This window comes from Nicrophorus vespilloides, unplaced genomic scaffold, assembly GCF_001412225.1.
Source record: "Nicrophorus vespilloides isolate i.1.1-1 unplaced genomic scaffold, Nicve_v1.0, whole genome shotgun sequence".
NCBI classification, from domain to species: Eukaryota; Metazoa; Arthropoda; class Insecta; order Coleoptera; family Silphidae; genus Nicrophorus; species Nicrophorus vespilloides.
In genome coordinates this window covers 164,138-184,330 of record NW_017098881.1, presented here as the reverse complement: position 1 = coordinate 184,330, position 20,193 = coordinate 164,138, and the positions used below count along the sequence as shown (strand labels likewise).

Below are 20,193 nucleotides of genomic sequence, written 5' to 3'. Positions count from 1 at the left end.
ATGAAGTTATTCAAATATACGGTAGTTATTAAGCACTTTTGGAAGGTGGAAAGGTTGTTTCTTGAGAGATATTTCCGTTACTTTTCGGACGGACCCTTAAACTTGTTTGATTTCGCAACAAAGAAAGTGTGCGAGAGAGTCGAATGAATGAACGGGGGGAAAAAAAGAAAAGGGATTCGCAGTGTCTAGCCGTGGTGATGCCCTTCACGCTCGTTTTGGTATATGGAAGGGCCGCCGCACTCGCTATCGATCGTCGCATGGATGCAAGCAACTACGTTGTGCACCGTCTGGAAAGGCCCAGACCTCATGCAAACACACAAAAAATAGTGCAGCAGATTAGCGCAAGGGTGCATAATCCCATTCCCGAATTCAATATTTGTGTTCTGTGGAGCGCAATGTTTATTTTTTTTGTAAATAGTGACACATTTCAAGTGAAAAACAAAACAAAAAATGCTGCTGCATTTGTTCTATGAAAATAGAATGTATCCTTTTGATGAATGTTTGCTCAACATGCTATCATACTAAAAAGAACGTTCTGTAATAAAATTTTATTTAATGGCAACGTTAGACCAAAATTGTCTGAATACGTCATTCGTATATAAATTAATGGTAAAGGTAACATTGGTGTTGCAAGTATAATTGGCGTCAAATAATCAATACAACTCCATGTTAGAGTATTTTAAGTTAAAACCGTCTGTCTTTAGGATATAGAAAACTTAGAATAATATATATAATAATACGAGAAAAGGGCATAAATATTACTAAAGCATGAGTTCCAAATTTTACAGTCAACTTTATTTGAGTTTTAAGATATCTTCAGTAATTATCGAATTTACAAAATTTTTGACATCAAATATTATTAAAATAAATTCAATGTAAATTACTTAATTTTAAGATTATGTGCCTTAAGTAAAAATCAAATTTGGTAAATTTGTTATCAATATTTTAAAATTGATCTTCATAATTTGATACAGTTGAAGTTGCAATTATTTTAAACGTTTCTATGGTATAATAACAAATATGATATATGCATAAATGTTAATGAGCTTATATAAATGTATATCGGAGTGTATGGCTTCAGGAATGCATCGTAACGGATGGAGTGTGAAAAATCCAAGTGGATTCAAACGTGAAACGGAAATGCAGACGTAAAGTGGAATATATATAAGAAAAAAAAGGAACGTGCGCGTGTTTTTGTTGTTTGCGACGTATCAGAAAATCGGTTATATAAGTGCGGTAATTAGGTAGGCTCGTAAACGTAAAACGGCCGGTTTTCACTTTTGTGAGTCATTAAAATAAATAAAATTTTGCACATGAACATTAATCGACAGCGAGCGGAGAACGGAACCAAGAAAATAATAATAGTAAAGAATAAATAAAAAAACCAGTTGCCCTCATCTGGTTTGCTTCAATTTTAGTTCCGCCGCAGAAGTTTCTAAACTTCTGGTCGAGAGTAAAAGAAAGAATAAATAAATCTTTATTTACAAATATCAATTCCTTCCGTTTCTGTGTGCCTCTCGTCCGGTAGAATTCTCTATGATCTGTTTTTTTATTGTTAACAAGTGTTTCGACACCGATCATTTATTACAAGAGAAATCGGCTTTTCTTTCGGTTTTATTGGATTCTGGTGCTTAAATTTCGTTCAAATTTATGCTTACGGGATAATCATTAACTCTATATTACTTACGAATGTGGAAATACTTGGTTGGTATTTCCTAATTTCGAATTATAGCGTTTTTAGCATACAATATTGTATTTTTTCTTGAATCATTATAGTTTTGATAGATTTTCACACTTTTATAAACGTGTAAGAGAGTTGATTAATTGATTTGATTTATATAATTTTTTCTTCTTATTATGTCGATAATTATTAAGTTTCTGTAAATAACTTTCTTTCCCCAAGTTCAATTACAAAATACTTTTTGGTTTTAATAATGTAATTGAATGTTTCACATTTAATTGATTATTTATACATTTTGATACAAACACGTACAATATTAATTTGCGTAATTGAATCGAATTTATACTTTTTAGGTAATGTTTATGTATATGATTTTGGACGGAAGAAACATTTTATTAAATTCCAAGTGGAGTGAACACTAAGTAAATTTATATTACATAGTAAATGTAATTCACATTAAGTATTCTAACCTATTTCATACTTAATAAACATGGACCTTGAAGTTTACTATATAATTTCAAAGCAAATAATTACATATCAGTTGAATTTATCAAAGAAAATAACGTTTTACAAAAATGTTTTGCTTTTTCCTCGTGCAATTGTAAAATGTATTATTTACAGTTTTCAGTAATTACATATATCTGTTATATTCATTAGAAAAAATATAATTATTAATATATTGCTTCATAACTTATTTATTTAAATTACAGTTATAATTGTAGCTTCTGTCAATTGAAATTACATATATTATCAATTCGTTTTCAATTTCAAAATTTTATATTTGATCATTGATTATGTTAATTTACTTGACTACTTTGTATGGTTTTTGGAAAGCTATTAAAAAAACAATGTTTATAAATATGTAGTATAAGTAAAAAAGTATCATTTATTTTTATTTGTTTTGTTGACAATGTAAAATTGCAAGATGTTATATAATGCACGATTCTAAGAAGGCTGTGAATGGTTTAGCAAAATGTTAATAAACTTAAGTAATAATCCAAAGCGGGATATGTGGTTTGCAACGAATCCAATCGAGTTACTTTCCAATGATGACATCTGAGTTCTTTTCGATCCACTGGAGATAAGATGAGGTCCTGGTGTAGGCTCCTGGCCATTCGATTTCGCAGCCGAAGCTGATGCCGAAGGCGACTATGCCAATCTGAAAGGCAAACATTTGCGTGGAAATGAACCGCGTCTTCTCTTGCTTTTTTTTATTTCCATCCGTTCGTTTCTTTATTTTTCTTCCTTCTCGCCGCGATCCCGTTTGCACGTATGTGTGGGAAATGAATTATCGCGAATGAAACCTTCGCCAATTACGTGCATAAGATGGAGAAGAAGGCGACTCGGGTCGACAAGCGTTTAGCTTTAGAACGGTACGCGGAAATGTGTACTTAAGTGCAATTAGCATATCCGTCTTCGATGATAATTAGCGGTGCGGATCGAAGAATCGGGGTGGAAGTAAACTGAAATCTAACATACCTGTATGTTCTTGACCATGAGAGGTCCACCGGAGTCACCGTTACAAGCGGACTTTCCACCCTTTCCGCTTAAGCAGACGTGCGAGTCCTGAATCATACCGAAGTAGTATTGATTGCAATCGTAGTTGGTGATGATGTCGGACCAGGTACTCCTCAGCAGGTCTACAGTTCCAGGTGCTTCATCGTGGTCTTTTCCCCATCCGCTGACTGTCGCGTTTGCTCCAGTGTAATTCTGCGCGGCTTCTGAATAACTTGGAAGCTGGACCAGACCAATTTCCGCTAAAAACGTATTCTAACTTAATCAGAAACTAGTTGTATTATACTTAAACTCACGAGTCAGTTTGACAGCTTCCGGAAGCTCGATCAAGGCAATATCTCCTATCTTCTCGTACTGGTCGTAGTCTTCGAAAATCTTGAACTTGGTCGAGTTGATTCTGACTTGCGTTTCCTCCTCGATTCGCATGTTATGGGCTCCCAAGATCACAGTAACCTCTTGTGCTCTATTTGGCGTTAATTAAGAAATACTATCCATTTTATTCATACTTACATGATAGCACAATGAGCTGCAGTCAAGACATATTTCCTCGAAATCAAAGTTCCACCACAGAAGAATGTTCCATCAACAGCATGGATGAAAATCGCTACCTATAATTGAAACATTTCCATAATTATTATTTTTTAGTATAATTGATGAAATAAAAACATATAATATGATTTAAAAGACTATGAAATAATTCAATTTAATTGGATATTATTAATTTCTTCTTAATTAATCAAGGTTTTGACTATTTTTTTGTAATATCGGATATTTTGATATTGTATATTTTGATTGATCCACACTTTGCACAATGAAGACGTGTCAGTTGTACCACTCAGATGTCATTAAAATTGACAGCTTTAATGGTACACTTTATACATAGCAGTTAATACTCCTGACAGGCGTTTATGTTCCATTAAATTGATAGTGTGTATGTACCATCAAAATAACGGACGTTTTTTTTTTATTATCATAATATATAGATTAAAAAAAAACACAAACAGTCTCGAGTATAGAAGCGGATAGAAATATGATTAATTAATTACTGAATCATTCATATAAAAACTGATACCAGTTTTCAAATGTAAATTGTAATTGACTAATATGAATACAATCTTTATTGCATCAAATGAAAACATAACGAATAACATGGAAATCAGGTTAATTTTATCATTAGCCAAGGATCGAGAGTACTTTCAATTAATCCAAAGTGCAATTAAACAAATCGTGGAATAGCAGAGAGATCGTAGGTAGCGGAAACCGTTTTATGTTTTGTTTTTGTTCTGTTCGACGGATGATGATGCTTTACAGTTATTTTTTTTTTAAACCGGAGCGGAAATTTCAATTTCATTCCGATGCAAAGCTCCCGCCATTATCTTATATACTATTACAATTTACAATTACGCCGTTGTTTCGAATTTGTTTTCACACGACGTCAATTTTCGCTTTCATTCGATGAGGTGTTTACAGTTAAGTGAATAAAAAAAAATAGGATGTCCCAATTCTGCAAACTACTTTTACTCTCGGCAATCTAATTCCATTATCAGCAACATATTGCGTAATTAATTCAATTAATTTTCTGGTGGTGTGAAAAGATACTTTAAAATGTGGTTTATGATAATCAAATGGAAAATTGTAGCTAATTAAAAAAATGTATATTTATTAATAATGGTTTTTGACGCTTGATTTAAAATTTTCTAATAGATTTTGTGCATTCACACTATCAATGATTTGAGACAACATCAACAATTATTGATAATCATGATATCATTAAAATTAGTTGTCTTAACTTCATAAGTTTGTGCCATGAAATGAATTGTGAAAATTAATTAATTATAAAATTATTAAAAGTTAATTTATCATTCATTTAATTATAGTTAACGGTTCAATGAAAAATAGGTTGTATCGATTCCGTAAACTACTTTTACTCTCCGTAATCTAATTTCATTATCAGTGATTGCGAAATTATTTAAATTAGTCCTGCTGCGCGGAGGAGGTCCTTTTTTTTCTATATTTACTAAGGTGGTATTTAATGACAAGTTTCCAGTGAATTTCATTAAACCAAATAGTAAAAAAAATGCCTTTAATGCAAACACACATTCAAGTAGAATATATATATGTATATTGAGGCCGTACACCAAGCACAGCGAATAAATTACGGAACAGTCACGACTCACACGTTGTTCCACCTTATCACAAGACCAAAAAAGATATGTATTAAACAATGAATATGGCATGAATAACCACGTTTGTTGCAAATCAAATGAAGACAACGAGGAATTCGGTTTAAATATATAGAAAACCGAAAGGAATTGATTGTTTAGGTTCTGGTGCAATGTGGAAATGTGTTTGCTTTGGAATCAGTGATGTTTTATCGTCCGCCTGCGAAATTCTCGGATTTCTAAATATTTACGACGTTAATAGAGACCGAATGATAAAGTTTTCAAGAGTAATGAACTTGCCATCTGCCAACTGCAGACGAAAGCGCATTTTGAAATGGATTTTAATGCGTTTGGGTTTTTCGGTTATTTTTACACTTTCTTTTTTCGGTTTTCCGAACGGGGAAATAACGGAAGCTCATTTACCTGGTAGGGAATCGAGTTCTTTTGCACCTCCGTGCCGCCCACCACTCTATTTCTGTCTTCTGGTGCACGTGGAAAGAATCTGGTTGGAGGAGGAACCACGACCGGGCGGATTCCCTTTACTTCGGACCAATTTATTTTACCCTTCGAAGAAAAAGAAAACATTAAATACTTGTCAGTTGCTATAATTAAAATTCAATCTTGAAGATCTTTCATAGAAAGATAAACTTAGTTTGAAATATCTCTGCTCATGATGATTAAACATAATTAACTTAAATTCAAGATGATTAAAACCCATTCTCTACATTTCTATTCAGTTCTGTATAGGAATTTTAGATTGTGAAAGAAAAGAAGATTAATTTTAAATGTTCTTAAAAAAACTGATAAATATTAATGAAGGTCGAAATACGGTATTTATTTAGATTGTATAATATGAGAAGATTGTTTGGATATCAAATAAAACTAATAATGTCACCTGTGCAAGAGTTGCAAGAGTAGCTAAGACGATGAAATACTTCATGATTGTACACTTATTATTCAGCTGAAACTGTTGATGAGTTTCCATCCTGAATACCTTTTTATACGAATCGAAATATTATAATCATTCATAACTGATCACAGACAATAATACGGGGATTACAGATAACGCATGATTATCATGCCTTTTAGTACAATTTGTTTTGTCTACTATGCAAAACAATTACTCTTACTTCTTTGAAGTGCGAAACCATAATCGCGCGATAACAATCTAGGACAACACGTAGTTTCAATCATTACGTTCCAATATTTTTTTTTTGTTATATGCATTATTTTTTATAAACATATGATGATTGTTTTGACTGAAATAAAGTCCAGGGTCAGGTGGTTTGCTTCTTTCGCGCGTTTACAACACTTCAAGGTGTTTTGAATTTTCTTCTGACTATCGAATAACTATTAAAACCGAATGATGATTCATTGACCTACTTTTATTTATTTGTTTCATTTATTTATTTTTTTTGTGATTCTTGCATTATTTTTTATTTTTATCCAAATTTGGTGGTGAAGTTCAGAATTGTGTACATTGCAGTTCCGAAGTTCTTAAAATGGATGTTCGTTATTGACAAATCCAGATTTAGTATTGAAATCTCCGACTTCAAGGTTTTCAACGACGACTCGAAGCGATTTTTTAATTGCCGCAATTATGTAATTTCACATTAAAAAATATTTGCAGTTTGTCGGGTGCGTTTTAAAGCACTCAAGGAGTGGTTATGAATACGAGATAAATAAGATTTTACTAAATAGCTTTCTACAGTTAATGATTTATAGTAGAATCTTTCAATTTAAATATTCATTTTTGTCATTTGCAAAACTTTATTCGTGTTAATTAAACTTGATTCGTAGATTATTAATTATTTTAAATAATTAACTATTTGTTGATAATATTAACTTTACACTAATTATAATTAAACCTTATCTTAAATGTTTTGATCATGTTTATACGTATTATCCAAAGGATTTACTTGACGTTGAACTTATTTTCTAGATATAAATTAATCAATGTATACTATTTTGCGTTACAGATCGACAAATAGCAATGGTTGTGTCATCCAGAAGAGCAAGAGTCAAGCAGGCGTAGCTGCAGAGCAGCAACGGCAGTTGGCAGCGGAGGCGGCAGCAGCGGTGGCAGCAGGAGGAATCCGCAAGTCGAAGACGACGGACGCGATGCGCCGTATTGAGAAGATCCAGGAGCAGCTCAAGCAGAGTGGAGACAACGACTGGAAGCGGCGCATACCGACTTTGAACAATTCGAATCAGGAGATCAACCTGCTCAACTCTAGGAATTTGTACAATGTAAGTATTAAAATTAAAGTTAGAGCTGCGCGACGTTCTGTGTCGGATGAATAGTATATTGGTCGTAGACTATGCAGGTTATCGACAATTACAAACTATCGTTGTAACCTTATCGCTTCGGATTTCCGACCATAACTTTCAGTTACACAACAATGCACTAGCACGAATCTAATACAACTAAAATACACTGTTTGACATTTTATTTAGAACGTAGGTGATAAAGTAATAGATCCAAACAATGTGTAACTTTTAAAAGTAATGAAAAAATCAAATATATTTATACATTTTTATTGGTCATAATTTGGATAAATAGTTCAACAAATATAGTTAATTAAGATGCTTAAGAGTATCAAGAAATTATAATGTTTATTATTTAGTACCAGATATAAAAATATTTTTCAAAACTAATTAAGTAAATTTCAATTTTCTTATTACTGCATGTTTTCTTTAGTTATGTTTTAATGCGACAAACTCTTTTATACATCTTAGAATTAAATTAGCATGTTGTTGATAATTGAACATGTAAATAATTTAAGTTACGCATTTATTTTTATTAAATTAAATATTATTGTTACATTATTATTTTTTTAATTAAGTATAATTAATTTTAATTGTTTTTTTTATTTTTGCTCAGTTAATTTTATCGTCGCACAGATTAAATTGGAGAACGTTTTTAAAAGATAAAAATAGTCTACCGAGTTTGTATTATATATATAGGCAATGTATGTAACATCTATGTAAACGTTAAATAAGTTGCCTATACTATTCATTATGATTAGATTTGGGTCTTGCTCAATTCAGATTGAGTTTAATGTCTATATATAGAGTATATATAGACAGTAACGCTTTGATTATTAATCTTTATCTATAAATAATAGGATTATAAAATTAGTTCAAAAATATAATAATAGCTATTATTTCATTGACAATATTAATTTAATGTTACTTAAAATTAATTGAATATTCATTTAAGACCAAAGTCTTAAATACTTTGGTCGAAACGAATCAATGAATTTCATAAATAAATAAGAAAAAAATGAATGTTTCTTTATTGTTATTGAATTACATGAAAATACATTAAATGTTGAAATTGAGCTATTAATCAATATTTTTTATTTCTATATTTGAGTTCTCGCAATTTCTGTTAATGTTGTGTAATACATACAAAGAGGAATCCCAGATTAATGAAATAATTCTCATTACTTGCGTACATTTTTCATCATATAAAATCCAATTCATCTTATAAATCCAATTTATTTGATGAAAATTAAAAACAAAATTTAATGTCTATATATGTTATCTTGTTTAATACTGCAGCGTTTTTCATTTGTTAGAGTTGTTGCATTGAATTATTCAATGCCTTCAAAATTAGAAAAAAAAGGAAAATAATTGTAATGTTTTGTAATAAGAAATCTTAAAGAGAAAATGTGGAATTAGAATACGATTATTGTTAATTTTCTTTATATTTGATAATAAAATATAACAATCACATACAAACAAATAAAACAATGTTATAAAGGGCTAATATCCATACTGTAATATATAATCAATGATAATTTTGCATGTTTAAGTCATTTTGAGTAAATTGAAAACAGAAATATCAAATGTAGTAATCTTTTTAATGGGAGTGAACGTCTTTGATGCATACAATCATAAAATACTAAGATAAGAAATAGATATACTTATCTCGCGCAAAAACAAAACATTGTGTATAGAGTTTGCAGTCTGGCTAGATCATCAACAGATCAAAATGAAGGTGTAAGCATTATTATTTTTACTTTTTAATATACTTGAATCTAGTCAAATCTGAAAAAAACTTAAAATAATTTATTTTGAACAATTCTTTCACGCAAAAATATAAATAAATAAGTCAGTTGCTATCAATTTATATTGAAGTGAGGTTTCTTTAGTGCAGTCGGCCAAGTTAATTGCTGCTTATAAAATTATTAATTTTGCGTTAATGACTTGCTTTTCATGAATGATACATGATTTTCTTTTGTGCGCGTGTAACACAAATACATATGCATTTACACGAAACGGACTTCGTGGCCCGTGAAGTAATTTGGGTTACTGTTTTTGCTTTAAAATAATAAAGATTAGAACGTTGTCAGCGATAAAGGGAAGATACACAATATATGGTTTAATCTTATTAACAATTAATGCAGGTGCAAATACATGAATGTTTTAGTGTACGACGAATGTGACGTAATCGCGAAGCGAAAAAGGTGCCAATTTTTGCTTAGTACGCATACGCGTTTATAGACTTAACTTTTTATTTTAGTTCCGTAAGCAAAGCGCGGTTGCTCACCGCAAAACCATTTTCAGTCGATTATCAAGTGTGCAGCCTTGATGTGTGCTCATTTGGATTGATCGCTAAGAATATTTACTCATTTAACTTTCGCGAAAATGTGGATGTTTGCGCTAACCGCGGCCGTGGCCTTTTTCTTAATATTTGTAATTAAATACTTAATGTGTTTGGGACGACAGGACGAATTATCCGATTTCTCCAATCTCAAGGCCAAGAAGGATGAGCTGGACGCGTCTTCCAAGCAATGGAAGTCTCGTGTCGAGAAGTCAGATGCTACGAACTATTCGGTTACCGGAAGGATGCAGCAGATCAAAGACGTGCCCAACATCTCAATTAACATCTCCATAGCCGATAAGGTCAGGAGGATGCCCAAAGCTAAACGTTTCAAAGGCAAAGATGGTAATTACATTTTATAATTACAATTTGAATTTGTTTTATTAATTTTCAAAATGATGTTTCAGGGGATGATACGAAGGAGACCATCTCTACCCCGGTTTCTCCGGAAATCGATAACGGCGGTACGTTCAGACGAAGTATTTCCGTGCCGAATAACGCGGAAAACGATTCTTCCGGTAATTAATGCACTTGGCATTCCGAAAACGGAATACTAAAACCGTATTTGGTTACAGGTTCCGATAGTTCTTTGAGATCTTCCGGTAGGAAAGTAAAAGTGACGAGGCCCGATGACGACACCTTCCAGAGTTTCTTCCAGAGCGTGAAGGAAATGAGGACCGAAGAACGGGTGGAAGTGTCTTTGGACGATTTCGACTCTGTGAGTCGACAGACAGAGACGCTTTTGGTCCAAAAGAAGAATGTACGAGTTCAGAGGCGCGTCAAAGGCGCCTCCAAGAATCCTTTGAAGGTGCTCGCGGCGCGTTCCGACATCCAGAGCGAATACACTGAAGTTGCAACGGGAATCGCAGAGAGAGAATCGAAAAGACTGAACGTTGAAAAATGTAAGTGAATCATCAGTTTCTTTTTTTTAGAAAATAATTAATTATTGTTAATCTGTGTATTTAGTGGCAAGAAATTCTAATTTGGCCATGGAAGCTTTAGCCGGATTAGCAAGCAAAGAAGATTTTGCGGCAGTTTCTTTGAAGAAAGGTTCGAACAATCACATTTCGTATTTGCCGTTCAACAACATGATGCTGCTGCAAATCAAAGGACGGAGACACGTTCAGACGAGACTTGTAGAACCGGTAGCAACGAGCATCAATCAAGGTGATAATTACATCTTAATTACTCCGGATGCTCTCTTCAATTACATCGGAAGCTATTCGAACGTTATAGAACAATCACGCGCCGCCGATATTATCAATCACATTCAGAGCACTCGCGACATGGGTTGCAAAGTGGAGAAAGCGATTGTTTTAGGAGAGAAATCCTATGGATCATCGAAGGATTCGGACAAGTTCTGGAAGCTGCTCAATGCGGACGAAAAGAAAATCGTCGAAGCAGGGCATCCGGACGAGGACGAAGTTTATGAAACCAGAATGATTGATACCAATATGATTTATTATGTTGAAAACGATGAGTTGGTGCCGCTCGAGGAATACTGGGGTAAAATCCCGAAGATCGAGATGCTCCAACCGTCGCGTGTTTTGGTATTTGACTTTGGTAGCGAGATGTACGTCTGGAGCGGCAAGACCGCTAATCCTGATGTGAAGAAAACCGCTCTTAACTTAGCAAAGCAATTGTGGGATAGTGGATATAATTACTCGGATTGTGAACTCTGTCCTCTGAATATTGCTAACGTATTGGGAGCGAGAGCTAAAGTTGATCAATCTTTGAAAGCTGACGCTAGGCCGGATTGGGCCATCTTTGCCAAAATTTCGCAGCACAGAGAGACTATATTATTTAGGGAGAAATTCTTGGATTGGCCCGACTACAGTCGCGTGATTCGCGTCAAGGACAGCGGAAACGAGAAGAACAACAGTGAGGCCACTATTGACATAAAACCGTGCAACGCGAATGAATTGATCTGTGAGTATGTCGAACCGAACTTTGAGACTGAGGGTAGTCTTTTGGGACGGGGTCGGAACTATTTTAACGAAGAGACGAACATCCACTCGGAGATCAAGACACTGTCCGTGACAAATATGAGAATTTTAGAAAATACGTGGGAGGAGTTGCCGGAAGAATCCAAAGGGCACTTTTACGATGGTGACAGTTATATAATACGTTGGAAGTTTAGGGTGACCGTGACTGGAAGGGAACTAAGTGGTAAACCATCCAAACATGCTCAAGTGGGCAGAGATCGCTGCATCTACTTTTATTGGCTCGGAAAGAATTCCTCCATGAACGAACAAGGCGTTGCAGCTTTACTAACCATTGAATTAGATAAAGTGGAAAATGCGAAACAATGCAGAGTATTACAAGGATTGGAACCTCCTGTATTCTTGCAATTATTTGATGGTAAAATGTTTGTGCATAGCGGAAAACGTGATCAGGACATTAATGACGAGAGACTTTACATCTGTCGCGGAGAAGTCGAGAGCGAAAGCAGTTTAGTCGAGGTTCCGTGTAGTATGCGCAGTCTGAGGAGCAGAACTACCTTTGTTTATGTCAATAAGAATACTGTAGTCGTATGGAAAGGATGCAAAGCCTCCGATCAAACAAAGAAAGTAACAAATACGATGCAAGAATTTATTTTAAGCGAGAAACCAGAGGAGTTTGGTTTGGAAGATGAAGTTGAGTTGAAGGTGTACGAGGAAGGACAGGAAGATGAATCGTTTTTGGAATGTCTCGGAGAGAAGAGACACTTGTATGAAAGTCTGCTGGAAAGTAACGAGAAATACGAGGAAACCATGAAACTGTTCAAGTTCAATAGTATTCACGGTAAATTTGAGGTCACCGAAACTCTGTGCCAGCATCGAAGCAAGGATTTCGTTACGCCCTATCCTTTTTTGCAATCCGAATTGTATTCAGCTAATCAGCCTGGTAAGTATTATTTGTAAACTGTTATAAAATGGTTTATCAATTTTATTTTGTATTGTAGCGTTGTATTTGTTGGACAACGGACATGAGTTGTGGCTGTGGCAAGGTTGGTGGCCCGAGAGGGATACCGACTTAGAGCTAAGCGAACAAACTGGATCTGGAGCAATCCGATGGCAGGCGGAGAGGAAGGCTGCCATGCAAACAGCTATTGACTATTGGGCTCTAAGGCATCCCAACTTCGAAGCCAAAACGGCGCCCGCTTTCCTGGTTTGGGCCGGACTCGAACCACTCTCCTTTACCAATCTATTCCCTATTTGGTGTGATAGGGATGATATTGCTGGATTAAATATAAAGGTATAGTACACGTACAAATCATGCTTCATTCCATAGCATTATTAATCTGTAATTTTTATTTTGCAGGAGGGAAAGAAAGCCGGAGACAAAGTGTTAATCGAAAAAGAATTGACGTTGCTGACAAGGACCACGTATCCATTGAGCGAACTGCTGCAGCGGCCGCTCCCGGATGGCGTGAATCCCACTCATCTGGAAAACTACCTTTCATTGGAGGACTTCGACAAGTTGCTTTCAATGTCGAAGGAAGAGTTCCAAAAACTGCCGATCTGGAAGCAGAATTCTTTGAAGAAGGAGAAGGGGCTGTTCTGACCTAAGTTTGACCCGATGTTTCTGTTATTTGCTAGCAAATTGGAAAGGTTTTTAATGAATTGTCTGGAGTCGCTGAAATCGGTGAAATTGAAGCGGGATTCATGGCCCTGACTCTTTTATACGTATAGGACTGATGAAATTGTTTATTACTATTATGATTAATATTATTATTTTGTTGTTAATTTATTTGTGTATCTCGATATCTCATAATAACCTAAGCGGAAAGTTCTAAATAATATTTAAGTACTTAATGGAAATTTATATATATATAAAAAAAATGTTAATTTTCCTCTCAATTATTATTATTTTTTAATTAATCTGTGATTATTTTATTTGTGTAATTGTATATATTGGTGCCTTGCAAATCATAGGAATTGAATTCACTTCGGTTCTTTTCTCTAGTCCTTTTTTTAAAAAAATAATTGTTATCCTTGGTGGCACTGTAATATATTTAAATACACTCAAATAATTATGATTCGTTTCGTTTTGATTATATTATTATTATCCGTTTTTTTTTTCTCTTTGTTTTGCTACAAAATTATTGTCCACATAAAAGAAATGAAGGAAAATACTAATGTTGTATTTAAAATAATGCCTTATTAACTTGTCGAAGGATAAGAATATTAATAATAATAATATATTACATGATGTGTGATGTTTTGTCATATCGACAATATTTTGTATAGACGAACCTTTTAACTTTTCATTTTAGTCATAGCTTTTGTACTAAATGAGAAACACGTTTCGATTGTATAATTCATAATGATGATACTACATACACATTTACGCGAATTATGATCAACCCTCTCATACGTGTCACCCTTCACGTTAGAAAATCTACATACAAAAAATATATTGAAGCTATATATCATTGAACCTTACTTATTTCGTTTGTGTTTTGTACTTAACTTTTAAAAATAAAATAAATATTTTGTATAAACTCTTAACTGATTGCGAAAATTGTTATATGTCTCTTTTTAACATTTATTATTTTTTTAATACTATGTTTTTTTGACTATCACATATAACTCAATAAACGCCCATGAAACTATAATCAACTGTCCATTAAACCTCACCCAAAATTAATACATAAGTATCTAATCCTATACTCTATAATCAAGTAGGATAATAACAGGATATCCTCTGAAATTGGCCGGATAATAGAGATATTACATCATAAATAAACTGTCAAGTTGCAAGGGGATATAACTATAACAGTGATTGATTGGATTTAGGCTAATACATACATATTCTATTAAAGGGATTCTATTATATAGTGTTAAACCTTCATTAGCATATATATATCTCGAAATATTTATTAATTAAAATTATAAAATACAATTCATGGTTTATAGGAATATTTTATCAATTTTTATTAATTTATAATGAAAATGTTGATTCAAATGATTAAAATAATATTTGTGTCTATTTGAAACTAATTTAATTATTCCTGAATTAATAATAATATAAACTCTATTTGTTATTGTTTATTTCATGAATATAATAAAACAATAATGTAATTACGATAATGATTACCTAGTTAATATTGATTTTGAATAGTTAATGATAACAAGTACAAAGCTCATCATAGTTTTTTTATTTTCCTAAAAGTTTGAAATATAAGTATAGTAAATAATTATTATACTTAATATAAAGTAGCAAAGCTTATTTTAAACAATTATCTCAAAATAAACATAGTTATGAGTTAAATTACTAACCAGCATATTATTCTAGATCTACCGCAGGATATGCAGCGCGTATAGGACAATTTCACGAGACGCAGTGCAGGTGATAGCAGGTGTGTGGCACACCTGCAATAGAGCTTCTTGTTCTTCAAATAGAGCCTTGGTTAAGCAGAAAGCACGGTGAAACAACATTTCACCTGAGCCAGGTGCTGTCTGGCCATGGATGCTTTGGCAAGTACCTGCACTTTATCGCGAAGAAGGACGAAAGGTGCTGGTACTGTGATGAGGACGATAGTCCTGAGCACACGCTATTTGGGTGCTGCAGATGGGTTGGAAGGAAGTACAAGGAGGAGGCAGAATTGGAAGTTCTGTTAGAGCCAGAAAATGTTGTCAGTGAAATGCTGAAGAGTGCGGAGAGCAGGGATATTGTAGCGGCGTACATATCAGAGGTGCTACTATGCAAATAAAAAGACGAACAGTGGCTGCAGAGGATAGTGGCAGTGGAGGCCAGTATTAACATGTTGTAGGGGAAGTGCCAGAGAGGCAAAGACAATCAGCATCGCAGAGTAGTATAGCGATACAGATCCTGGCGAAGAAGGGGAGAAAAAATCCCACAGTACGACGACTCCCTATGTAAGGTTTCCTCTCTATAAAAAAAGATCTACCGCATACATTTTATTAGTAATCAAAAACTATAAAGATGTATTCCTAATTGAAAACAGTGACATAAAAATAGTATGTAATATTACTTAGTTTTTTTTAACAAGCGTATTTTTCGGACGTTAATTTAACAAATGCGCCTTAATAATGTTCTATTGGCTCATGTTTCCTTTTTATAATGTAGAACAGGAGTTCCCTGTACTATAAGAATGCCGTGAAAAGCTAAAATTTTGATATATTAACTTGAAGTTCGCCCTGAGATTAACCAATGTTTGGCATGGGGCGCCGCGGAAAAGTTCTGATATATTAAGTACGCTGCAAACCGAAAAAGTTTAGGAAACCCTGATGTAGAAGCTTTTTATATTTTTTTAGTTGATTTGAGTTTGATTCGACATTCAAATGCTAATATGAGAAGAGAAGCAATGATGCCAAACGACAGAACAAAGAATGCGGGAGCAACTTGTTCCAATTCGATTTGCAATACGTTCGCGCTGGAAAGGCACTCGGGCTTTTGCGCTTGCCAGATCAAAGTCTCCCTACGCATTAAACCTCTCTCCATCAATTTCCTGTAACTGAAGATCGCATTGTTATACATACCAAAATGAAAATAAAACTGCACACCTGATGGAAAAGAGCCTATTGTACTGTGAATTCTTCTGCGCCAGCACGTATATCAGAGTAGGCTTGAACACGTAGATCTCGCACAGGTCGCAGATCTGCGAACTGTCGAAGGTTTTAGCGATCAGCGGATATCCGGTCGCCGGCTCCACGTGATACGCAAAGCCTCCAGATTTAACTCTGGCTATGCCTTCCGTCGGATTAAAATAGTTTGGCTTTTTGCCGCGCGCCAGAATCTTCTTGTCCCGTAAATAGATTATGTCCGGATCGATGGTCGTCTGCAAAAGGAACGAAACTGCAAATTATGACCTTAATTAAGCCCCACCGCTCCAATTCACTTTGAATAATCTCTCGGTGTAAGCTATATCCTCCATTCCTAGATCTAAATTGCTATGCACCAATTCGCCGACCGTCGAAAAAGCCGCCGTGCGGGAATTGATCAGATCGGATACGATGCTTGATGTATAGTAATTGTACAGAAGCAGGGACAGCACCATCAACGACAGGATCAGAATTCGTCCAGTCAGATTATCCTCGTCCGTTTCAATATCTTCAAAAATAACAAGCTTTCAGTATCTTCAATAAATTGGTTTTCATGAAACTACTGAACTCAACTAGTTGGCCTGAATTTTAGAGAGAATGTTAAACATATCATTCAAGTTTGTATATAAGTTTGCCAATAAAATGTAATTTTTGTTGCTTAATTTCGTTAAATAAATTGTCTAGATGAGAGTATTGAAATTATATTTACAGAGTTAAATTTTTCAAGAAGCAACACGTAAAGATATGTGTAATGATTTTCTTGACATTTTTTGTTTCTGATGATTTTATAGATTCCGGTAGACAAAGTTTGAAGATCAAACAAACCTTGCTGACAGAATGCAGCTAAAGTATTCAAGGTGGAGCTGGACCAAGAACCTCTCTCGCTTTGCGTTCTAGTTAGTTTTCCATGTATATAAAAGGTAGCTTTTATAAATACGGTGAGTATAATCAGAAACAGTAAGCAGATGCACCAAGTCTTCGCGGCGAAAGGATCGAAAAACTGGTTGCGAATTTTACCAACGGCGCTCGGGTTTCTGAAGATAAAGCATGTACTAAAACACAATAACAAATATTAAAGATTATTTCACAATTTTATATAATGCAAACCCAAAATAATAGGTGGATATTAGGTAATCTATGGCGGTGACTCGATCTCTCGTCATGATACCGGAAGTTGCCGAAACATCCGCTTCACGATAATACAGATGCTTCGTCAATCCTCCATCAATTCCGCTCGGTGTTGGCCCATACCACGTGTACGTTGTCATTAATGTATACCTACAAAAAGACATCAATTACCATCGAAAAGTTAAATTGATCAATACCACACTTGAATTCATGCACATCGACTAAGTGCAGAAAAAGAGCGAAGTTCAGTTTGTTCACAGCATCGTCAATATTTTTCCTGTTAACTAAATATTCTTCAGCTGTTCCACTAATATTTTTAGTAATCTATAACACAAAAACATTTACAAAAATAATCAATAACCTTATAAAATGTACACTCACCACAGTTGTAGTTTTAATAACTAAACCGGAGAGATTTTTCCGCGCCAAATAGAAGTTGTTCTCGATCACGAAACGAAAACTACCTTTACTAAAAATCATCGAATCCCTTGAAACTATCTTTGCACCGACTCCGCCTGGATTATAAACTTCTCGGAGTTTGTAACTGTTCCCTTCTTGCCTAGCCACAAACACTTCCGAGTCCAACCTGAGTTTCGCCTCGTTAAAATAATCCTCGATTACAATGCTATTTTCCACATCCAAAAGCAACCAATTGTACGTGTCTCCGAATCTAGAGTTCCACTTTGTCAAATCGGCATCCTAAGTGCAATAATAATTATGAATAATACATAATAATACATTAGTTGTGATTACTTACTAAGGTTACAAATGTTTTGGAATTTGGACAGTGTAGATCCAAGACGTAGCCGTATCTATTGTAATAAATAGCACTAGCATTTTCAATGATACCTTTATAATTAACTATAAAATAATCCACTTCGATGATGGCGCTTCGTATAAAATGTTCACTCAGATAATTCTGTAATAGTATAGAATCTAAAAATGAGAACCTTATGTAATTAACTTATATTCTATAGCACATTAAAGACCTACATTTTAGATATTGTAATAATTTTACATACTAAACTCACTAAAAACCTCTTGGTATTATTAATAAAACGTATTTTTATGACATACATAACTAATATTACACATACGTATTATTTGTATAATGTGTTTGTAACATAATTTTACTAATTGATAATTTACTAGTCAAAATAATGAAATGAAGATTGGGGTTACCCAAAATGTATGAGTATTAGTTAATATAGAGTTTAATGTCTTATGATTTAGGTAGACATCAATTTCACTAATTATTTAGTTAATTATATTGTAATTCTCGCTTTACGGTAATTGATAGTATAAAAACGCACTATAAATATAGTTCTGATCTATCTACGTAATAATTATTTCACAAATCTTACCTTTAAAATAATAGGAATATTGTGTATCTGAAATATTTTGAGTTTATATTAATTTGTACTTTGAATTCTCTTTGGAGCTGCAAATATTGTATATACCATATGTTTTATATAATGTACAAATAATATTATTATTTATTCATCTCTTTAAGAAATAAAATAAGTAATCTTGCTTAATATACAAGAAAAACACGAACAAGTTTGCATATCAAACGGAATTTCTTAAATACATGGAATCTGTCGATCCGTTACGGTAAAACTACGCAAGAATGTTACATCATAATTTCATCTTTTCCTCGATAGATTAAAATAAAATGTTTGGAAACACTAAACCATATGTTCATTCCATTCCAGTTTCAATATATCACAACTAGTCGAGACAGATAAAGTATATTTGTTGTAAAACGATATATTTCTAAATATTTATAATTAAAAATAAAATATTTTAAATAGAGAATTATATCAAAAGATCTCATTTTCTATTACAGAAAATTAATTCTACATTTTTCAATTTAATTAAATATATTGAAACGTTACCTTTCCTATTACACGTTATCAATTCAATCAATTCCACGTTTTTCAATTCCATAAATTAGCAACAAGCAGCAACATGGAAATAAGATTGTAAGTAACAGTGTGGATTTAATCTGCACCATTTTCGTTTCTCTCACTCGAATTCAGCTCGTTTTTGCTTTAAGTATGAACCGTATTTTAATATTTAATCACTTCTCAAAGCAATAAGCTTATTTCAAAACTACAAAGTGGCGCCGATGTCAGTCAGTTGATATTTTCTTTTGAGAATATTAAATTAAACTGATATGATTTGCATTCAGCCGATTAACGTATAAAACTCGATAAATTTTCAATTTTCAAACACAGTTTTGTGCATTCTTATAATGGAATTGTTCACAGTATTAATTAATTATTTAGTATTCTTTCATATCAAATATGTAACTATTTTAACTTGTTGGGACAACAAAGGTAAATACAGGCAATACCTCGCATAGTCCGGCTTCAATAAGTCCGAATTTATTATACCTTTTTGTGCGGTTAATCTTTATATTTACTTCCTTGATTAATCGGGTTTCAAACAGTCCGGTATTTTGGTAGATTTTCCTGTTTTTTATAACATTTATTTTAGATATTTGTAAGCTTCAAAAAGCTTTGAGTTCCGAGCGAATAA

General features: G+C 33.6%; 2 protein-coding genes across 4 annotated transcripts in view; one reads left to right on the top strand and one right to left on the bottom strand.

Moving 5' to 3' along the window:
- LOC108563405 (supervillin) overlaps positions 1-13,766 on the top strand; it is a 52,892-nt gene extending 39,126 nt beyond the window's left edge. For all 3 annotated transcript variants that reach the window (XM_017922065.1, XM_017922067.1, XM_017922066.1), the window contains 7 exons: positions 7,338-7,608; positions 10,096-10,315; positions 10,378-10,488; positions 10,546-10,872; positions 10,937-12,856; positions 12,915-13,207; positions 13,274-13,766. In XM_017922065.1, the coding sequence (XP_017777554.1) occupies positions 7,338-7,608; positions 10,096-10,315; positions 10,378-10,488; positions 10,546-10,872; positions 10,937-12,856; positions 12,915-13,207; positions 13,274-13,516 (3,385 nt within the window). In that variant the 3' untranslated portion in view covers positions 13,517-13,766. The remainder of the gene's footprint in view (positions 1-7,337; positions 7,609-10,095; positions 10,316-10,377; positions 10,489-10,545; positions 10,873-10,936; positions 12,857-12,914; positions 13,208-13,273) is intronic.
- A 2,441-nt stretch (positions 13,767-16,207) lies between these two features.
- LOC108563397 lies at positions 16,208-19,599 on the bottom strand. The gene is made up of 9 exons (XM_017922058.1): positions 19,548-19,599; positions 18,407-18,585; positions 18,031-18,348; positions 17,852-17,973; positions 17,629-17,799; positions 17,347-17,573; positions 16,818-17,029; positions 16,483-16,757; positions 16,208-16,433 (listed from the first exon to the last, which is right to left on the bottom strand). Exons 1-9 carry the CDS (start codon positions 19,597-19,599, stop codon positions 16,220-16,222), a joined length of 1,770 nt encoding a protein of 589 aa, XP_017777547.1. The 3' UTR covers positions 16,208-16,219.
- Positions 19,600-20,193: the final 594 nt, after the last annotated feature.

Excerpts from the sequence above, each read along its gene's own strand:
- LOC108563397 (XM_017922058.1), bottom strand. The coding sequence starts at position 19,599 with ATGGAATTGAAAAACGTGGAATTGATTGAATTGATAACGTGTAATAGG. Across the intron at positions 18,586-19,547 it reads GATAACGTGTAATAGGAAAG|ATTCTATACTATTACAGAAT; the intron begins GTAACGTTTCAA and ends TCTCATTTTTAG. Across the intron at positions 16,434-16,482 it reads AATAGGCTCTTTTCCATCAG|TTACAGGAAATTGATGGAGA; the intron begins GTGTGCAGTTTT and ends TGCGATCTTCAG.